The 22,158-nt window shown below is 40.6% G+C and overlaps 1 protein-coding gene across 11 annotated transcripts in view; it reads right to left on the reverse strand.

The window, feature by feature from the left end:
• The window catches only part of Syne1 (spectrin repeat containing nuclear envelope protein 1), a 493,437-nt gene that overhangs the window by 49,741 nt on the left and 421,538 nt on the right, over positions 1-22,158 (reverse strand). For all 11 annotated transcript variants that reach the window (XM_029532807.1, XM_029532801.1, XM_029532799.1 and 8 more), the window contains 7 exons: positions 21,676-21,770; positions 18,615-18,849; positions 16,336-16,530; positions 12,656-12,781; positions 9,838-9,993; positions 4,259-4,417; positions 520-686 (listed from right to left, as the gene is read on the reverse strand). In XM_029532807.1, the coding sequence (XP_029388667.1) occupies positions 520-686; positions 4,259-4,417; positions 9,838-9,993; positions 12,656-12,781; positions 16,336-16,530; positions 18,615-18,849; positions 21,676-21,770 (1,133 nt within the window). The remainder of the gene's footprint in view (positions 1-519; positions 687-4,258; positions 4,418-9,837; positions 9,994-12,655; positions 12,782-16,335; positions 16,531-18,614; positions 18,850-21,675; positions 21,771-22,158) is intronic.

A 22,158-nucleotide genomic window follows, 5' to 3' on the forward strand; every position in this document is an offset into this window, starting at 1 on the left:
TGCTGGAGGGGATAGGAATTCCACAGGAAGACCCACAGAGTCAACTAAACTAAACCCTTGGGGGCTCTCAGAGAGTGAGCCACCAACCAGAGAGCATACATGGGCTAGACAGAGGTCCCTGCTACATATGTAGCAGATGCGCAGCTCAGTTTCCAAGTGGGTCCCCCAACAACTGGAGCAGGGTCTGTCCCTAAAGCTGTTGCCTGTCTGTGGCTTCTGTTCCCCTAACTGGGCTTCCATGTCTGGCTTCAGAGGAAGAGGATGTACCTAATCCTGCAGAGACTTGATGTGTCAGGGTGGGGGGGATGTCCGGGGATCAGGGGATGCCCTCTTAGAGGAGAAGGGGAGAGTGATGGAGAGGAGGGTCTCTGTGAAGGGCTGTGTGGCAGTGATTAGAAACCCTGTCTCAAAAAAAACCAATAAATAAATAAATAAATAAACAAACTAACTAAAAAACCAAAACAAACAGACAGTACCATCTTCCCCCACAGGTTTCCTGCTGCACCTCTTGCCTCTTACCTAGCTGCAATGAGATCTAGCAGATGTTGCCACCTGTCGTTCACTTTGCTGAGCTTGTACTGAATCTCAGAGGCTTTGCTCTCGTGGCTGGCTTTAGCAAGCCTTTCTCCCATTTCCTGAAGCTGGATTTTGTTCTCTTGGGCAACAGCAATTTCCTCTTGATAATCCTGCATGATAAAAGCAACCACAGAGGTCAGAGGGCATGCTCTTAATGCACTTTCTGGCACCTCTAGAAATGTACCAATTACCGTTTCTTCTGTTTGGATGGAGTTTGGGTTCAAGGAACGGCGTGTGAGCATTAGTTCATGTGCGCAAGGATTAATAGTGCCTATTGCTCCTGGTAATGTGGAGTCCAGAGTCAATTATTACACAGATTTTCTGAAAGAAACTGTAAGGCACTTTCTATTTACTTTAAAGGGCACCAGACTGGTGTGAGGACATATAGCTATAATCTCAGCACTTGAATGGTAGAGGCAGGAAAATTATGAGTTCAAGATCTTTCTTAGGTGCATAGTGAGTTTGGGACTATTCTGAGATGCATGAGACTCTTTCTCAAAAAACAAAGATATAGATAGATAGAAAGATAGATAGATAGATAGATAGATAGATAGATAGATAGATAGATAGATAGATAGATAGATAGATAGTGTGGATCAGTGGAGTAGCTCAAGGGTAGGTGGCTTTCCTAGCACTGATGAGGACTGGAGTTTAAGTTCTACCACTACAAATCAAACAAATCAAACACAATAAAGGAATATGCATAGACAAAAAAGCCTTGGCTTGAAAATCATACTACTGTTATCACTAAGCAGATGATTTATAGCATACATAGAATCAATAAGGAAATGAATAGCTAACACCAGGTTTAAGAGGCATAGGCACACATAGGCATACATATCTGTGCCATAATTATATATGTATGCATATGAATGTGTACATGTGTGCTTACTTATATGCATCTTTTCAGCTATGAGGACTACGCAGATCATGTCAGTCGTGTTATTTGTACAGAATACTTTGACTTCATCTATTTTAGAGCAATCTCCTGCCACACATAATAGCAAATCAGTTCTCAAGACTAATAATAATTAATTTCAGCAAGTCAGTGGGTCTCATGCCTTGGTTTATTTAGTCTCTGTGGTAGCCCCTCCTAAAAACTGGTTGATGAGAACAGGTAGGTTATGTGGTTTGTTTGCTGTCTGTAAGACAGATCCAGTTTTTGGATCAACTTTGCAACTTGGTTACACAGCAGATAGTATTGCAGGAAAATAGTAAACAAGGAAAGATGACTCCTCAAGTAAAGCATAAAAGCGAGGACCAGAGTTTGGATTCCCTAGAACCCATGTAACAGCAAACCTTTCGTGTAATCCCTAAGTACCGAGGAAGAAACAGGATATCTAGAGCCAAGTGAATAGATAGACCAGCTGAATACGTGAGTTATGGGTATTGTAGGATATTTGATCACACTGTAAACCCCTGAGATTATGTTATTTACTAAAAACAAACAAAACCTGTTTCTAGTTGTGTTGTTGATCACCCTTACTACACACCTTTAATCCCAAACAATGAGGTAAAGTTAGTTAGTAGAAGGAAGCAGCTATTTTTGAAAACACTGAGTACCAGACGAAGTGATGAATCAGAGAAAGATTTGACATAACAGGATATGTCCAACCAAATTAAAAACCACACGAAGACAGGTTTTATGTGTACATTTTAACCCTTACTCTAAAGTTAGGATACCCTCTAAACCATGTATTTAAGGGAAGAGGGCCTGAAAGAAGATGACCAGTGAGCCTCCATTCTACCTAAAAGTTGAGTGCATACTGACGACTCCTCGACCCTGTCATGTTTTTTTCAACACATGGGGGGTCCAAAAACCAAAACACTGAATGCATTTATTTATATTTTTAAAATTTCATCACAGAATTGGTACGATTTCATTGAGAAATGTTGATCTCAAAGCACTACTCTAAGTTTTAAAATGCACTTATAGTAAAACTGTCCTCTTGGGTTGTCATTTAAATTAAACAGCTTGTGTCCATGCCAACGAACAGTAACAGTTGGCCTCTAGTAATTGGTCATTTTGTCTGCCTTACTCTGTGGAAAACACTGAGCTCCACTCAGTGCTCAGCAACGGATCACATTTACAAGAAAGACAAGACAGGGGTGGCCTTCTTAGTTCCACAACTTACTTTGTAGGCAAACTAGTAGAATTAATATTCCAGAAAGTGCTGCTTTTCTTTCTTTGATTTTCTAGGATTGCGCCAGGCAGGGGTTGCATGTATACTTAGGATGTACTTTATTACAAGGCTATGTTCTCAGAACCGCTTCCCTTCTCCCTCTTTAGTTTCACTCTTTAATATGAATAGGTCTTATTAAGTTGCCTGGGTTAGCCTTGTACTTACTTTGTAGCCCAGGCAGGACCTTGCACATGAGATATTTTTGCCTCAGGCTCACAAGTAGCCAAGATGACAGGCCCAAGCCACCAGGTGGACCTGCTCAAAGAATACCTCTGACATCCTACCAAAGACTAGAATAAAATCATCCATGTGAGAGACTAAAGTTTTAGTAATATAAATTATGGCTGTATTTTGTCCTAGAACGTGTTTTTCCACTCCCAAAATATGCATTCTGAATTTCATTCTGAAAAGCAATGAGAATCTAAACACACCTAACCAAGAATTACTCTTTAGCAAATTTTATTATGGTAACTAGTACATTAGTTCTGCCTAGTACAACATTCTTTGACACCTAGCAACCAGCAAAGTCCCACTGTTAGCAGATGCTATCTTGGCCCAGAAATAAAGGTTTTTGATATCAAATGAGCAAATTGATTACTTACGAGATTTTTCATTTTTATGCAGAAAACTAATAAAGTCATCAATGCTATGTCCTGGCTTTCTTTTCTCTGTATATGTGCACACTGAGAACAATAAATTTTCCTAATAATAACTTTGGTGGCTTTTCAGAATGAATAAATCCAACATCTCTGAATTCAAGAAATATGGTATTTTTATGAGGAGTCAAACACTGCTGTGGATGTAGGGACAAGAGTAATGGACAAGACAGACAGCATCTATGTTCCAGGGAGGTTTGCAGCCCAATGAGGCTATTCCTCCAGACAGATAACAAACAGGTAAATATGAATAACACACCATATGTGTGCTAGTGAGAGATACAAACCAACATGTTGACATGATTATTTGCCCCCAAATGTAGAAACTTTATTGAAACTCACACAAATATTTAAAAGTATGAGTCAGTTTAGTGAGCCCTGCATAGACAGAAAAATGTCCTGGATCAAAACAAACCCACAAAATAATCTAATAATGCATAGACAATTGAAATAACAGGAATCTAGCACTATTGATGGCCTATAGATCATATTTTTTAGGGGAAATTTTCAGTTTAATTCACCCGAAGGATTTTTCCTTTCAATTTCCCTGTAATAATGTCTCTCTCTACAAACCAAACCACAGGATCAAGATGAGAGAGAAGTAGTGTGTGCAAATGATTCCTCCAAGACAAAAAGCAGAGAGTTGATATCCTCACAAACTAAACACATCCTATAAATTCTGCATGTAAAGTTGGTCTTTCCACAAGGGGCTTGTTGTATGTTATGAAGCCGAGGCTTAATATATTGTTCTCGGATGGGGAAGTGATGGAGATAGGGTATTATGTTCAAAGCACAGGGGGAGGACTGGGAAGAAGGGAGCCCAGGCTGCCTCACACTTCTCACCTTCTTGAGTTTCTCTATCATCTCTTCGATGAGGATGTCTCCGTTCTGAGAGACTTTGCTCTCCATCTGGGTCAACCACTCGCACAGCTCCTTGTTCTTTTCACTGAAGACGGCCCACTCGTTCAGGCGCTCGCTCACTTGTTGTCGTCGTAGGGAGACCTGGCAGTTTAGAATAGATCAGGATTGTGAGAAGTGATAGCAACAGGAGAGCAACTCCTAACTCAAGGAGGGAAGAGTGAGCTGAAGTGGGCAAGACCTGGGCATTCCTGCAGCCTACTGTTTCCTGAAATATAGGATTTGCTGACATGAATAAAAATAGAGCAAAAGAGGCTGGAGAAAAGGCTCAGACCAATGTCTACCCTTGCAGAGAACCCAGGTTCACCTCACACCGCATGATGGCTCCCAACTCTCTGAAACTCCAGCTCAGCGCCTGACATCCACATGATGGCTCACAATCCTCTGTGGCCTTAGTTCCAGGGGATCTGATGCCCTCATCTGGCCTCCATAGGCACCAGGTCACATGTATTTCTATCCATTCCAGCAAATACTCTTGCACATAAAATATAAATAAATAAATATTCGTGATTTGTTTTTATATTTGAATAGAAAATAACTGGAGAGAGGGCTGAGTGGTTTCCAAGAACAGCTATAAACAGAAAATGATCCCTGGGGTTCAGCTCTGCCCTGACCATTTTACCCCTAAGCAATTTCCTACATATGTCCATTTATATACATTTTTTTCATTTATTTTTTTCTCTTTTCCTTCTTTTTTGGTATAATTTTAGTTTTCATTGTATAGAGCCAGTTTTTAGCTTTTAACTTTTAAAACATAATCAAAATTTCTCATTAAACTTGTACAGAATATTAAAGAAAATATAGAAGAGTATACAAGCTGAGTATCCTTTATCTGGAATTATGAGGACCAAGAAGGTGTTTTTTATTTCTTTATTGTTGTTATAGGTTTTGGTTTTTTTTTTTTTTTTTTTGGTCTGCTTTTATTTCAGCTTCACTGAGATATAACTTACCTAACACAATCTCTAAGTGTTTCCTTGTATATTCAGAATTGTTCAACTATGAACACAATCAACTTTAGAATACTTTCATCATGCCCAAACCCCCAAACAACACTGCTGTCAGCAGTATGGAGGTTGGTCTTGACCGTCAACTTGATGGGTCAAAGACTCATCTAGAAGGCACACTTCTGACAAATACACCTATCTGTGAATGACTGAGGGGACAGACCCACCCTTGAAGCAGATGGCACTTTCCACTGTCAGCCCAGATATATATAGAGGTCTCAGAAAAATGGGGCAGCATCGCCAGGTATGTCTTTGATTCTGTTTCCTGAGCGAGTGGCTATCCCTGTGTCTGTGCTACCGACTAATATCTCACTCCAGACCCTTCAGATCTCCAGTGCAGACTGAAAGCCAGTGTCTCTCCAGAGAACTCCCTCAGCCCTGAATGGGGACCGCCCAGGCATGCAGCTTCACGTAACTAAGTAGCTTTGGCTGCTTTATTGTTTTGTTTGTTTGTTTTCTGTGTCATATGCAGCATGCAGGTGGAGATGTAATACCACCCAACCCCTCTGGTATGAGCAATCTACTAAATCAGCTTTTATAATACACACACACATACACACACCACACACACACACACACACACACACACACACACACACACACACACACTATCAGCTTTGTCCCGCTAGAGAACCTTGCCGGGTATAAGAAGTCATTCTCTGTCCTCTCCACACTTCCCGCAGCTCTAACCTATTGTCTCTATGTGTCTCCCTGTTCCCACCATTCCATGTAGGTTGGAATCACAATTTCTGTTCTTTTGTGACATGCTTCTTTCAGTTAGCATGTGTCATATGTTAAGCCATGTTAAATGATAAACCCACAAGCTGTTCTTTCTGACTGCTGAGAACCGTCCACTGAACACATGTATGTTCTACATGTCTATTCATATAATTATGGACATTTCTGTTGATTATAATCCTGATTTCCTATGACCAATGCTGCCACACATGGCCATGCGTAAGTGTCTGCACGGATATAGGTACTCATTTCTTTAGGTATTTCCCTAAGAATACAATCACTGGTGGTAATCCTGTCTGAGTTTCGAGATTATAGGCATGAACCACTATACCTAGCTACCTGCTTTAAAATGTATTTTAAAAGATGCTTTATGCTTCTTAGTTATCGGCTCCATCAGTACTATGTAGATATGACTTAAGTCCCCACAGAACCCCATTTGTCCGTGTTCCTTTCTGAGAACCATTGGGAATCAGGTTAATACCTTTCACAAGGTCTACCTCAGGGAGATGACATACTTGGCTACCATGGCTTTTAAGAAATGTCCATTAGGAGTTTCTGCCTTTGAGTTAAGCATGTCTATTTAAATAAAATATTCCTCTGAGTTGGCAATAACTCCTGAGTTTACCAGCATTGTCTCATTAATATAACTTAGTTTACCCTTGAGGCAGAATAATACAGGGGAGATGAATGGTGGCGAGCTCATTTCAGGTGGGGATTGACAGTGAGCACCAGTTAGAAGGTTCTAGAGAGAAATCCCACCCACTTCAAGATCTACCCAGACTGTGTTATACAGTACAATCAGTAAGCACAGAGAGATTTGCTCTTCTGGAACACTAAGACTAGGTATTCATCCATCATTCCTACAGTATCAGACAGGAGGGGGTAGCTGCCACTACAACGTAGGTTCTATTGATACAAGCAGAAACTCTCAGGATTGGTGACTCCCCTCTAAAGAAAAGGAGCTCCCTCCTTAAGAGATGGGATGGGTTTGTCTCCCCCTGAGTAGCTTCCTCTACATGTTGACCATGATCCAGAAAACATATGCTAGGGCTCCTGCTTCATCAACATCCGCAGAAAGGGTGGTCACATGATAAAAGGAAATCACCTATTTCTTTGAGAAGTTGATGAACCCAGAGTGAATTAGACAGTTTAAGTGATTGGCTTTTGGTTAGTCAAAGGCAGGCTTAGTAAAGCTGGAGTCTTTGTTCTAGGCTGTAATTTATAGAAGGATCAATCACATGTCCAGATGCAGCTAAGACTCGAGGCTAGTATCCACTACTCTGCCATCAAAAACAGAGCAAGTTTCTCATCTTCTATGAGCTTTTCTTTTCTCATTTGACACTGCGTTTTCTCCAAACTCTAGTATTTAGTGTTTGTAACAAATGATCACCTTTTGTATGTCAAGTGCTATACTATATCTATTCCAGGATGTGGTGTATTGACAGGAAAACACAGGCAAGTGACGATTTTAAAAGCGCTGTCAAACACCGCAGGTTTGACAACGTTCTGTGTTAGTTTGATAGTTTTTCCTCCTTAGCATTCATGTGCTCAATGTCTCCAGGGAGCAGCTTGAATACACATCCTTCCTATTTGTCTCACAACATGATGACACTGCTTTCATTTGTTTACTGTGTAGCTATGACTGAAAAAAAAACAAAAAACACCAAACTAAATACGTGGGCTGTAAGCACTGGGTGCAAGCCAGGGCCAAAACCTTTTTTGCAAAGATGTAAATCTCTAAGAAGGGTGGCATTTGATGTTGTTTATAAACTAAATATTCAAGCTATATATAAATGAACCATTTCTTTCTTTAGATTCAGTTGAAACCCTGAAATTTACCAGCTCAGCACATATTCATATTTTCTTAAGGGTACAGCCATGGTATAATTGCCTCCAGAGTGAGACAGCTGAACAGGAAGTATATTTTTTTTCTAACAGTCAGTATTTTTATCAAGACATTGTGGGTGGGTGTAAACAGACACACAGATACACACACTCGCACACAAATGCACACATACAAATGCACACACACTGAGCAATTCTAGTGGTGCAGTGTTACATATTTACATTACAGCTAGAATCGCACATGGTTCTACATAAGCAACAGAGGAAGAAAAGCAACATAATCCACAAGGGCGCTAGCTACAACAGATCTCTTGGGCAGCTGAAAAGCCAATTCCCTTTTGCTTTTCTTCTGATGCTCCAAAGCATCTGCTTGAAGCTGGCTTCCTCATCCTCATCTGTGGGCCCATCACATCAGCTGCTTCAAAGGGAGCAGAGCTGGCTGGCTCCTCCTGAGCTGGCATAAGGCTATCTGTGTTCAGCTGAGTTTGGCAACTTTTACAAGGAGCAGAGCACTGGCTTGTTTCCTGTTGTTGATTCATATTTGACAGTAGTTCACCAGAAATGACAAACCCAAGGGCTACTAAAGCCTCTGGGCCCCCCTCCTCCAGAATTATTACATCCTGGCACTGGCCAGACCCCAAACTACCATCTTACTGGTTTAAATACTCCAGTGTGGATTGGAATGAGACAGGATAATTATGTGTTAGTTTCATACTTCAAGAGTCTGGCAGAGGAACATTCTAGAAGAATATTTTATCTACTTCCTTTTTTTTTTTTTCAGGTTTTGGCCTGCTCACAGGCAAAGTGTATAAATCTCCTCGGAGCATATCACGTGGCCAAACACCACTTTCAAGCTGTATTTTTCAAGCAGATATATGTAAGTCTAGTGGGAAATTTTAGAACATGTGAATGTCTGACTTAATTAGCAACAATAATACTTTCATGGAATGATTACACAATTGGCCTGAATGAGAAATCATCTTATGACCATCATTTTCTTCATCTCCAAAATATGATAATCCTGGCACTATTTTTATCCTCAGAGGTACCTAAGTATTAGGACATATATGTAGGATATAGCCTTCATTATTCCCCAAAGGCAAACAACACTTAGCTGCTGTAGTCACTGGCTTGTCCAAAGAAATGGCCTTTGCATCTAAGAGCATCAAAGTCTTGGGATCGGACTACAACCAGTTAGAAAAGAAGACATGATCCATGGTGGCACATAACCAGGAGGAAAGGGGAAGGCACAGGACTATGAAAACACTGAGGGTCAACCATTTTCAAAAAGGACTTTACGGGGTTGTGGGACAGGAAGGAAAATAGGTGAGAAAACCAGAAGAGAAGCAGTCCCTTATTAGTTGGTAGATTTATTTTTCTAGACTTCTATAAATTCTAATAAAGTAGAATATGCTCTAAACAAAACAAAACAAAACAAAACAAAACAAACAAAAACCAGCAGGTAGTCCCTTCTCATCAGAAAGAGAAAGGCATTTAATAAATGATGTGAGCCTAACAATGCCATACACCATGAATTATAAGAAAGGACTATAAACTTTCCACAAATAAAACCATCTCTAGAACTGTAAGTAAAACCGAAACAATGCATTTCCTCCGTGTTTAAAATGCAGAACATACCTACTGTTACCTTTCCAGCTGAAAACTCACACCTAGAAAGTACAGCAGTTTGTGCAAGCCAGGAAAGAAAAAAAAATGCTTTGGTACAGATGAATTCAAGTATAATATGATGATATAGCTATCCTTGTTCTAAAATATTCTGGCAACCACTGCAACCTCCTCTGTTTATGTATGAGTCACGGGGTGGGTCGAGATATGGATCAGGCCTGTCTCACATCATGGATCACCCTCAGCCTTCCCCTCTCAAGGAGTTACTTATTCATTCAGACCACAGCTTACCTGGTGACAAAGCTCTTCCCACTGCCTCTGCAGAAGCTCCACACGTTCCTTCAGCATGGAGATGTCCTCGGCACTGAGGTAGACAGCCAGGGCATCCCTCACCAGCACTAACTCTGCCAGGTCATCTGTCCACCTCCCAACCGCATTTTCCAGTTCCTACAGTGAGACAAGCATCCATGAACACCCGTGACATCTACCTTCAATCCTTTGAGGGGGCTTTGGTGACCCGTCTCACTGGGATTCCCTTGCTACAAACTCCTTCTGAACGCCCACTCGAGATCCTTATTTGCATCCTACATAATTTGAAAGCCTGCCATGCTCTTCTGAGAAAATACCACAGGTCCCTGTTGAAACTTCCCACCACATACGTAGTCTTTCTAGGATGGTGGTGGTGGGGCGGGTTGTTTGTTTGTTTTTGCTTTTGACTTTTCCAAATCCAAGTTTGTCAGCTTAATGGACTTCTTTATTCTAAATATGTTTCATTCTACAACCCTGAGACCATAAATATACCTAAATTGATTACCAAACCACCCACTAGTTTTGTCCTGTTCCTGATCACACTAGTGAAATATTTAAAAAAAAAAAATTCCTAACTGGAACTTCATTTTTGAATGTCGAGTTGACCTATTCTGTGATATATCCTTATCATGAAATATCAATTTGTCACAGTTTCTCCTGTATTCAAAACAACTCTGTAGGATCAGAGATATATTGAAGTTATTGACCTGTCCTTTGGGGACATTATTTAAGGAAATTCAGTGTGAATGAGCAGAGGTTTCCTGCCGTGATTTGACAGGTGACCCCTTCTGCTGTGTCACTCTCCCTCTCTGCCAGCCACAGTTTCCAGGTTCCAGCTCATTTAGTGTATGAATGGAGAATTTCATACCACTTCTCCTCTGCCTTTCCTGTCTCTTCACACCAGAGACAAGTTTCTAAAGGCAAGAGTAATTAACGGCACTATCTGAGGCTAACTTTCCAGGCAATTTCAGCAAACAAGGTTTTAGCCTGAAATTTTCGGGTAATTGCTCTGTTTTGCTGTGGAGGGTGATTTGGGAAGGAACATAATGGCGCTGTATGGAAATACATTCTCCCAATCTCCAAGTTCAAAAGCAGGATGCTTGTCCAAGTGTTTGGGGAGATGAGAATGGGGGTCTCAAAATAAGAATGACTGGCCAAAACACCAAACTATCTAGGTTAATACAAATGCAGCGTTCTGTCTGTCTGTACCTTTAGAACAGATTAAATTGCTAAACAAGTATAAGGACCTTACTGCTGTAATATCTACCAAACCCGATCTTCCTCGCAACTCAAACATCACATTTAACACTTGCCTATAATCCCAGAATTACTCTAAAGGCTGGGGCATGGGGATTCTGTGAGTTTGAAGGCAGCCTGGATTCAACAGTTAAACCCTCTCTAAAATCAAACCAGGCCAAACTCAATGAAAACAAAAGAGAACACACACTCACACACACACACACATACACACACATGCACACACAAGTAACCCTACCATCCAAACCCAAGCCCACTGGTTTAGACTCTGCATATTCGCTAAGGCAGTGTGGCTAAAACACAGTCTCTAACTTTAGATGAATCTGTCAATTATTAATGTGAAACATTAATGGTATTCTAGAATCTTCCATATTCTCATCTAGTATAAGGGAAATAATGATGCTCCCATGGGTTTGTGCCATGCCACATGAGATACAACTGGCATATTTTTTTGGGGGGGGGAAGGGGATGACCTGGTATTAGACCACACCCATTGCATCAGATGACTCATTTAATAAATTAACAACACGAGTTTAAAATTAGCTCCTTTTAGTGTTCATAGTCTTCACATCGTTTTCTTTCGAGGCAGAGGCTTGTTGTGTCTCCCAGGTTTGAACTCAGGGTCTTCCTGTCTTAGATTCTTAAATGCCACCACATCAGCCAACCTTCACATGCCTCTTAGGGTAGCAGTATACAGGGATGGATATTCTATTCATCATCTCTGGTGCATGGTAAATCACCTTTTAATTTCCACGAGTGTCCTTCATATCTTTTTAAACCAGGGTTATCAGACAGCAGGAATGTAAGCATGACTGAGCACACACAGGGAAAGAAAAGCATTTGTGAAGCTACTTCTGATGCAATCAGCATATAACTCAGTGCTGGCCCGGCGGCACTGCGCTTGGCTACACAGGTGTGCACAATATAAATCTTACAGCCACTAAATCATGCTGGTCTTTGTGACCTCGTTGTCCAGGGAGTGGTCTGTGTTACTGCTGATTGCTTCCCAGTACAATTAGAGGAGGTAATCAGAATTAAGATTGGAAGTGGCGGCGATCATAGTCCATAAGTGGCTCTACCCTGAAGGATTTAATGATTGGGTGACTTCTTGCTTTGACAGACATCGGCCTTTTTTTTCTTCTTCTTCCTGTACAGAGGGACCTAGCAGGTAGGGTATGCTCCTCTGCCACAGTCTGCAGATTTTTCAAGATGCCAACCCTGTCCTTCTTTCCATCTAAGAGACTTTCATTAGAATGATTCCCCAGTGGGGGTGTTTCGGAAAGACAGCTATTTATTGCTCTTGACTTGGCTTTTAAATATCTTTTATGTTGTGTCTTAAACTTTTCATTCCCTTCCTCTAAGTCATCCATAAACTGCAGCTGCATTAAATCAGCAAAAGAAGTGACAGTGCAGGATACCCTACTGGGCTCTCCCAGGCCCTCACATGCGCATGGACTGCCTTGGGAGTCTCGCTGAGATATGACCTCACAGGCGGAAGTATGTGGCTAAGGCAACACAGACAGTCTCCATCCAGTTTCCATACCTTACACCGCATCTGCTCTGCATGGAGTTCCTCGTGGTGGTCAGGTAGAGCCTGAGATAGCCTTTTTTTGAACATTCGGAGCTTCTCCAGAGAATGGGCTATTCCTCTCTCACATTTTTCCCAGTCCTATCAATAGAGGAGAAATAAATTGCATACTTATTTTTTGGGGGGGTGTGTGAGAAATTGCAAAACTATAAAATGAAAATAAAAATAAAGACAATAAATATTCTTTATAATTGCTAGGGATGTAATTACACCAGTGAATTGTGGGAAGGCATGTCCACACTCACTGCCATTTTGAACATCATCATGACTCGGTCATCATAAGAGTTCAGTTCACCTTGACTCTGTGACTCTTTAGCTGTTTGTCTCTAAGAACCAGGTGGTCCCACACTTTCCCTGAGAAAATGGAAGTAAATTCTGCAGTTGTTGAAGAATAATGTCAGCAATGGCTATCGGGGTATCAAACAAGCACGATATCCAAAGAATTTTTAACTTTGGATATTTAAACATGGAGTCTGAATCAAATACTGGGCAGGGTGGGAAAAATCATCTGGGCCCCATGTCTCTCTCCTGATTCACACACAAGTGCACTGAGTGTCTACTTGCTCCCACGTGTAGCATGGGGGTGCAACGCAATGGGACAAAACGAATCTTTTTCTTTTTGGAATCCAAACAAGCCGGCGTAAGAGAAAGACAGAATGTGAAGATGATAAAACCTTAACTCTGAATCACTCTAGACATAGTATGAGCCACCCACATCTGACGTGCAAACACACAAGAACCACAGGCGTTACAAACATGCTATCTGCCTGGCTTTGCTTGGCTCGTGCTGAAATGTGTCTGGAAGAGTTACATGTTAGCACAGAAACACCCACTCAGCAAGGACTGGAAATATCTGTCTCGTGACACATGCCGCGACACTGACACGGGATATGTGGCCGAGAGTGACAGCCTGGTGCATGCTGGATACCTGAGTAAAGACAAGGGAAAATTCTGCCTGGTGTCTGCCCATTTGGAAACTGTGACACACCAAACCGGTAACAGGGGCTACCTCTTGGGAATGGCAGCATCTTGGGAAGGTGCTACACAAGGGAGATTTCAATTTTCAAGCTATGTACCACAACTACTACCTCACGTTTTTAATGGCACATTTATTTATTGTCTGATTCTTAAATTAAAATGAAAAAAAAAAAAGTGAGAGGAACCACACTGAGTGTTGATTTTTTTTTTTTTTTTAGAGTGATACTTGGAAGTTAACGTTCCTTTCATCATGTATCTTAGTGGATGTCAGATAGCATTCAGTTAAATAAATACCCTGTTTTGTCTAATTCTCCTAATGGGTTGTATTGTCCATTCCTGGTCACCATGCACCCAGTGCCCTCCCCAGACCAGCAGCCCAGTGGCCATTCTCCACCTAATGCATTGCTGAACTCTAAAGACAATTGGTTTAACCGGTAGAATTACCAAGTACCATCATGGTACCTAAGTCTGATTCTCCTTCCTTTCCCTTATCTTCCTTTGTCCCCTGTCCTCTCTTGCCTTGGCTTTTCCTGTTTTTTTTTTTTTTTTTTCCTAATGTGTTCTTATTAGCAATCCACAGGTAATATTACTCCAGACACATTTAGCAAAAAATTTTGCAAGTTTCAGCCTAGTCCTTTTGTTATGTGAGAGTTTGAAGCCAGGTTCTCATTTCTCTTGAAACTTCCCTCATGGACCTCCAGAGCTGCAGACCGGCACCTCTCCTAGTCAGCACCACCCTGTGAAACAAACTAGGGATGTTTTGGTCTTTGAGGCTCAGATTTGGTCCAATTTCACTTCATTTTACAATATTCTGTGGTGCTTTGCTCAGTACTGTAGAAATGATTTGTAAGCAAATAATTCCCTCTGCTTTGACTTAACATTTTCAATTAAGTCAGCACATGTCCTAAAGCTGTCAATGGAGCCTGTTCACAGATCTGACACTGAGGAGGTCATGCCTTAGGACAAAATTGACATGAGAGAGCAGGAAAAAAATGTGACTATTTTGGGCATACCCAGAGCATTTGGCTAACAGCTAAAGACAGAGAATCATTATAGCATTGGTGTAAAGATACATTAGAATAAGGCCGAGTAAACGTGGAACAAGGCTTCCTTAGGCAAACAGAATGTAATGTATGATTCAAAATTTAAAAAAAATAAAATCCTGACAAGAGAAGAATAGGGGACTCTTCTTTCCAAAGGTGACTTGAATGGTGAAGCCACCATTGAGTCTTTTTTTCTACATGAATGATAAGGAACTAGCTTCAGGTATTGTTCTGCAAACTGTCTATCACAGTGAATGTTTTATACACACCAACTGACAGATGAGACAAACGAACCCAGTGACTCAGACGCCACACATTCTTATGTCTTGGGACTATCTCCAAAAAAAACCACATCATGATACACACACACACACACACACACACACACACACACACACACACACACCAGTCTCAGCAGAGTGATTTACCATGTTTTAAATCCTTGCCTGACACGGGGATGATGACAAATGAGTCAGGCATATTATGTTACCAGTGAATTGTTCTGTAAGCAGAAAGTGCTACTTAGTACGTGTCAGTGGCATGATTGACAGGCTGTTTCCTGTACAGCAGGTCACAGAGATTGCATAAGATTCCCAACATGAACCCAATGGGCGTGAATATTTGAAACAATAAATCTACTCAATTACTGTGAGTTATCTCCCTCCATCTAAAATGATGGTACGTTGTACTTACAATCAGGAAGAATTGGTGGTTTTCAATGTATATAAAATTCAACATTTCTTGGGTACAATTTTTTAAGTGCTAATGACATCAAGAATGGCAACTACTGCTGTTCAAGTGTCCCATATGATTTCCTGGCATCCTTTTGACAAATCCTCACAATAGTTATAGAGATGAGGTACAATCACACCCATTCTGAAGAAAAGGAAAACGCTATGGAGGTTTTCAACACGGCCTTATCTGAACTTAGGGTACCTTTTTTTTTTTTTTTCATTTTTTATGAGCACATATTAATTATATAAAGTCGTGAGTTTCTTCATGAATTGTTCATATATTTATAACTACTGGACTGAAGACAAATTATAGATAGTGTGGACATGAGAGACAGGTGCTCATTACAGGCAATGTGGATAAATCTCAATGCCCTTAGGTTCACTGTGCCTGTGGCCAACCAAAAGGCCTAAGATGCCTCTTGGAGACTTTCGACCAATGGCAGCCTGCTTAGATAAACCAAGACAAATTAGGAGACTCATTCTGGGTTAGCTTTTTCCCAGCTATAAAATATGAGATATCGATCTTTAAAACCATTCTAGAATCTACAATTTAAGGAATGGGATCTGCTCTTTGAGTTTCTGGCCGGCTTCCTAAGGCTGTCACATGCTTCAAGGCACTGCATTGGTCATTAGTCAGAATTAGTCACCTAGACAGCCTTATTAGAGTTTAAATTTCTCTGTTGGGGGGGTTTCCTGAAAGATGAAGAGGTAAAAATTGGGAAACTTTTTTCCAGTTCATGCAAGATAGGACAGAGTCTTAAATCAAACAGAGGAGAAGCACTGGAGGGGGCTGCTCAGGGATCTATAAGGATGTACATCATGGTGAAACAACAGGCAGAAACGGCACAGCTCCTAAAAGGGGAGTCTACACTGCACTTACTTTCAACAAGAAAGCCAGCTTTTTCTTCTGCTCCTCCAGGTGCATGCTGGCCGCCTTCCACTTCTCTTGGATGTCTGTGAGCTCTGCCTGCAGGGCAGCCTCGGCGCCACTGTCAGCAGAGAGCAGGAGCTGCTTGCCAGCCTCCACAGTCAGGATGTAGCTCCCTTGCTGGCGCAGGAACACCTTCTCTTTGAACTGAAAGGGACCAGACCCTTTTATTTTTTAGTCTTCTCTCTACCCGTTCACCCATTATAAGCACATTTAGATAACCTTATGAGTTGGCATCCATACTTCACATGCTTGTGTCTAGAAAGGACATCTTAAATGAACCAAGTGGAAATGAATGGGAAGTACAATCTCGACATAATATGAACTCTGCTTGTAAGACAAATGCCCAGAAATCACAGGGTGGCATGTCTCAGCATGGGTGCGCACAGTAGGTCTCTCAAAGTGGTCAAGACTCGATGAGTCTTGAGAGACACGTAACTGTAATCAGATTAAAATGAGATGACTGTGACCAGAAAAAGGAGAACCGATGTCCTCCTAACCAGAAGCAAGGAGGGATGCGCTGACCATATAAGATAAAGAGGATGAATTCAGAAAATGCAACGTACTTTTCCATGGCTGGAGTATGAAGTGCATGTGGCAGAATAATGGTTCTGACAGCTTGCAAGGGACTTTTTACATATTTTATTTTACGCGTGTGTATACCTTGTTTTCACGCATCTCTGTACACTGTGTGCATACGGTGCCTGAGGAGACTATGAAGAGGATATCAGGTGCCCTGGAACCAATGTTATTGGTGGTGGCAGCTGCTGGGAATCAAATGGAATCAAACTCGAGTCCTTCAAAAGAGTGGTCAGTGTTCCTAAGTGTTGACCCATCCCTCAATCACACCTTTTTGGCTTTTCTTTTAAGACTGTGCATTGGTATGTAACTCATTCTAGTCTTGGACTTGTGGTCATCTTGTCTTAACATCCTAAGTATTGGAAGTACAGAACTAAGCTACCACACTGAGAGAGCTGGCTTTCACCCCATTAGAGTAGGGGAGTGATGTGTTTGATTATAGCAAAAATAGTCACTGGATGGGTAAAAAGTACAATGAAGAAGGCATGTACTGTATATGATGAGACAGGTTAGGCTACTGTCTATCAAGGCAGGAACTCCTGAGATTCTGGTCACAGGGATGGGAATTCAAGGTAGACTGAATACAGAGAGTGAGGGGCAATGGAGAAGATAATTGTGGACTAACTCCTCAGGTTGTGGATCAATAGATCAGAAAGTGCTTAGAACATTTCTTCTGATTAGGGATCTAAAATGTGGACATGGTTTTGTCCAGGGGTCATTGGCTCTATGCACACAGATATAAGTCTTAAAGGTGGTTGCACATTTGAATCACAGCCTTAGTAACTGAATGTGGACCGAAGATACCAGCTTGCCCCTTCCCTATTGGGAGTGGGTTAGTTGAGGCCATATGACTTTGCTTGGGAAAACTGGGAGGAAGGAAGAGCCAGATTAGTCCTTTAAAGGAAGAAGGGCCATAAACATATGCAGACAGGATAACAAGGCTGGGACGGACCAGGTTATGTCATTAAATCTCCCTGACCAACACCAGGTTGTCTTTCCATCCAAGCTGGGCTGTAAGGAATTGCTCTGGGCCTTGGTGAACAAAGTTGAGGGATCTTTGGCCTGGTTTCAGATTGCTCTACTCTCTTCCTTTCCACAGGAGCTATGTACTGCAACCACTTTGTGTATCTCAGCTGAACATTAAGAATGTCTGTTCTGTGGCAATTATGATAAGGAATTCCCTTAGCTCTGGAGAATTTAGTAGACTCTGTTAGATTAGGGAGGCCTCACAGGCTGGTCGGCTCCAAGGACGGCCACTCACTGTCAGTGTGGTGTGGGCTTTATTTGCTTAAATACCTTCATTTGTATAGTATGTCTCACTTGAAATTGCTTTGTATACATTTTGTAAAAATATTTATAAAATGTTTTGTAAAAAAAAAAAGTATAACAAATTGCAGTTTATTTTGTTATGTTGGATAAATACTGTTAAACCAGTCAGTACCTATATTGTTAATCCATGGTTAGGGTATGTTCAGTTGGAGATTATAAAATGAAACAACCATTGCAATACAGCCAAAGATTTGGGGAAAAAAAAAAAGAATGTCTGTTCTGATTTTCAGGCCACTTCAGAGTCTGTGTGAAGCCCCAAGGCCAAGGTCAAACAGAGTGTAGACCTGCAGAAGAGGCACATGGAACCTGTGCTTGCATCTTACCTGCACTTCATCAAAGAGCATCCTCACTTGTTGCAGTGGTACTGGGATGTTCCCGAGACCACTCAGGGGCAGATGAGACACCTCAGCCAACCATTTACGAAGCTTCTCTGCCATTTCCCTATAGCGTTGCCACTGGCGAATCTGGCTGTCTATGATCCCCCTTCTCTGCTGGGCCCTGCGAATCACTCCCTGCCACTGGTTACTGAGGAGCGTCAACTTCAGGCTGAACTCTTCCCTGGTGAAGAAACAATTAGATGGGGGGGAAAAAACAAAATTCATAGTCTGAGATATTGTCACAGGATCAGCCAGTATACATTTTCCATAAATGGTATGCCTTGAGAAAAATGATCTATAACAAAGGATTTCAAATTAGTCATGGTCTGTATGCTGAGTTGTAAGTAATTTTTAAAGTTAGACTACCAGTCTACAAATGGTGAGTGTTTTCATATCTCAGAACAGATTAAAAATCAAATCTAGGGCAATTATCCTATACTCTTTCTCTAAGTATGTATATGTGTGGCATTGTCTCACAGGCCTGTGAGAGTCTTTTGTGCCTTACAACAGGACATTACGTGACAAGAAATCCCAGCTAGAATCACATGCCAGTTTGGAAAATCAAAATCAAGCCACTTAAATTACATTAAATTAAAAGTTTTGGTTTATTTTTCCTTTAAAAAATATACTTCATAAACATTCTTAACATTCTTCTACAAGTGACAACTCCAATCTCAAGCAAATTACTATGAGACATCATCCTTTGCATAGTTTAGGTAAATTTCAGATTTTTTTTTTAAAAGAAAAATTAACTTTGGTCAACACAATATAGATGAAGGTTATTCAGATTGAGTAAATTTAACTTGAATCCTCTCCAATTCCAACTGAGTTGATGCAGTGTTTGAACACATTCTTCCTATTTTCCATTTTAAAAGTATTGGCATTGTTTATAAAGTTTTATTTAATATGCAAACTGTAGCACAGACATGGTGTTTAATAAGAATGTGTCAAGCATCAAATGGGATGAGTTTCTTGGCAGATTTTAGGGCTAATTATAAACGTAACCTAGCCTTATACTTCTTCTAACACCTATATTATGCTCTCTGGAATTGATTACTATTCTAAAACTCTACACTTGTTTGAAGTCCTATATTAGTGGTACATACTACTATGTGAGATGACTGTAAAGTTTGAATTTACAACCAAATGTGCCATATCTTCTAAAAAAATATTGAGTAACTAAATTGGAACAAATGGTTATTCTATAATAAATACCAATTCATCACTATAAAACATTAAAAGTACTGGGTAAAAAAAAAAAAAAAAACCACCCATGTAATTTCTTATGCTCAGTTTACAAATGAGTTCCCTAGGGCAATGGGCAGATTCTGATGGTCACATGTGCTCGTGAACAGAAATTCTGGTCTGTAACTCACAGGCACATGTCATAGTAGAGTCTATCACAGTAGAATCCAAGCACAGGCAGCTAGTCTCATGACATGACCTTTAAAGGATATCTGTCACCTCAGAAAATGTGTGACCCCCCAAGTTCTGATAACAGTAGAGAGCATGAAGACGTGGCTCAGGTCCCAAGAATAACGTAGAAATCAGTACTAAAATCCCCCGTCTTTACTACATAAACTGCCCCAACATGTCTGGCCTTGCTGAGCTCCTGAAAATGACTCTTCCTGGTGCTGAAGCTGAAGTTTGAAGAACAAAACCTCATAAACTGACATTTATAACCTAAGTCCTTCTTGTCTGGTACCTTCCCAGCACCCATGGACTCAGGTTCAATTTGTCTTTTTTTTTTTTTTTTTTTTTTTCACTAGCAACTCTCAAAATTCTTTATTTAGTTCCAACTCTCCCATTTTCATCTCTTTTGTGGTTTTTTTTCCCCTCCTAAATGTTAGCATTTAAATTTTAATAGATGTTGGCTGGAATGAGAATTTCAAACTTTATTTTACTTAATGACTTGAATGTTTATAATACTGCTAAAGAGCTGGCTACGGGATGATAAAGCAAAAGATAAAAAAAGGTAATTACATTTGAATTTGGTTTATTCAGAGAGTCTTAAATTCCCAGTAATGGTCACATTTAAGTTTGGCTTGCTTAGAATAGAGTAAGTACAACCTCACATATTATTGTTCCAATCTTAACCATACAAATCTTTCATGAACTTCTTATAAAATAACCACTGGAGGCTTAAATTGCGTCTAGAATGCTAATCATAAAAGATTTATTTTCTAATGTTTTAAAAACACACCGTTAGTTATAATCCACAATTACTGGTCCTGGGTATGAGAAACATATACATAGGTACTAAAGCCAAGTCCCTAAACATAAACATGGAAACTGGATTACATGAATACCATTTCTAGGAAAGGTAGACACACGAAGCTGTTAACTCCCATGTTGGGAGAGAAGCTATAATTCCACATCTATGTTTTAAATGCAGAGTTCGTTTGTTGGGATGTGGAAGTGAGATTTCACATTTAATACAGTATGGCTTGAGGGAGCAAATGATCTTCTCAAACAGAGGTATGGTCTAGGGGAGTGGGCTAGAATAAGGCCAGTCCTGGCCACAGAGCACCTTTAACATCGAGCCCAGTCTTACCCCCTTTTACTTAGGCGACCTTGCTCAGATCAGTTCCCGTGTGCATCTAGAGTTGTCTATCACTCAGTCAGAGTCAGACAAGTGATACCTCTGCCCCTTTTAGGACTAAAATTTTAGTAAGTGCAGGGAGATATTAGTAGCGACCGTTCAGTGACCATCGCTGCAATCCGTTCTGGTTTATTCACTAACTCCAGTCCCTACAGACTATCGAAGGTTGGCTAGGTGATTTCCAATTACCCTACGCCCTTCATATCACATAATAGCATCCTCTGCAAAGATTCAATGCTCACTCATTGCAGAGACTCAGACAAGCCTTTCCTCCAATTACTGAGGCCCTGTGATGATACAATTGCCTTAGGAAGATTGGATCTATGTCCTCTAATCTCTCATTAAAAAGAAAATGACTAATTTACTGGGGAAACTTTCTTCATAATAATTTATCAAAGATCCTACCTGTCATCAACTTGACCTTGTTCTAGAAGATTCTGCCCATCAACAATGATGGAGTGGAGGATCTGCTGGCGGCTGAACATCTCGGCTTGAAAAAGCTGTAATTTGAAAAAGAGAGACACACTTTTAAGTCCCTATTTTTTTTTTCTGATAATTTACCGCACAGTTTGTTTTTAGCAGGGCTATGAAAAACATATTCTGTCCCATCTGCAGAGTGGGAGTAATTTTTTTTTAATCACCAATTAGGATAAACTTAAAGACAAAGTTTTAGTTTGGGTTTTTAATTAGATGACAAACATAGCTGTATTCTCTCCCCCCCCCCATATTCATTAAAAATTAACCTAATAAAGTAAGTTGACGAGTTTGCAATTTGTACTCTGCTTTTTTCTTAAAGCTCACTGTTTTTCAATGTAGTCCAGCAAGTAAAATCATCTTATGGGTATAAAAAAATAAATAACAAAAGCCTGCAAGGATTCAAGTGTGGCT

The sequence above is a fragment of the Mus pahari genome, chromosome 21, assembly GCF_900095145.1.
Source record: "Mus pahari chromosome 21, PAHARI_EIJ_v1.1, whole genome shotgun sequence".
NCBI lineage: Eukaryota > Metazoa > Chordata > Mammalia > Rodentia > Muridae > Mus > Mus pahari.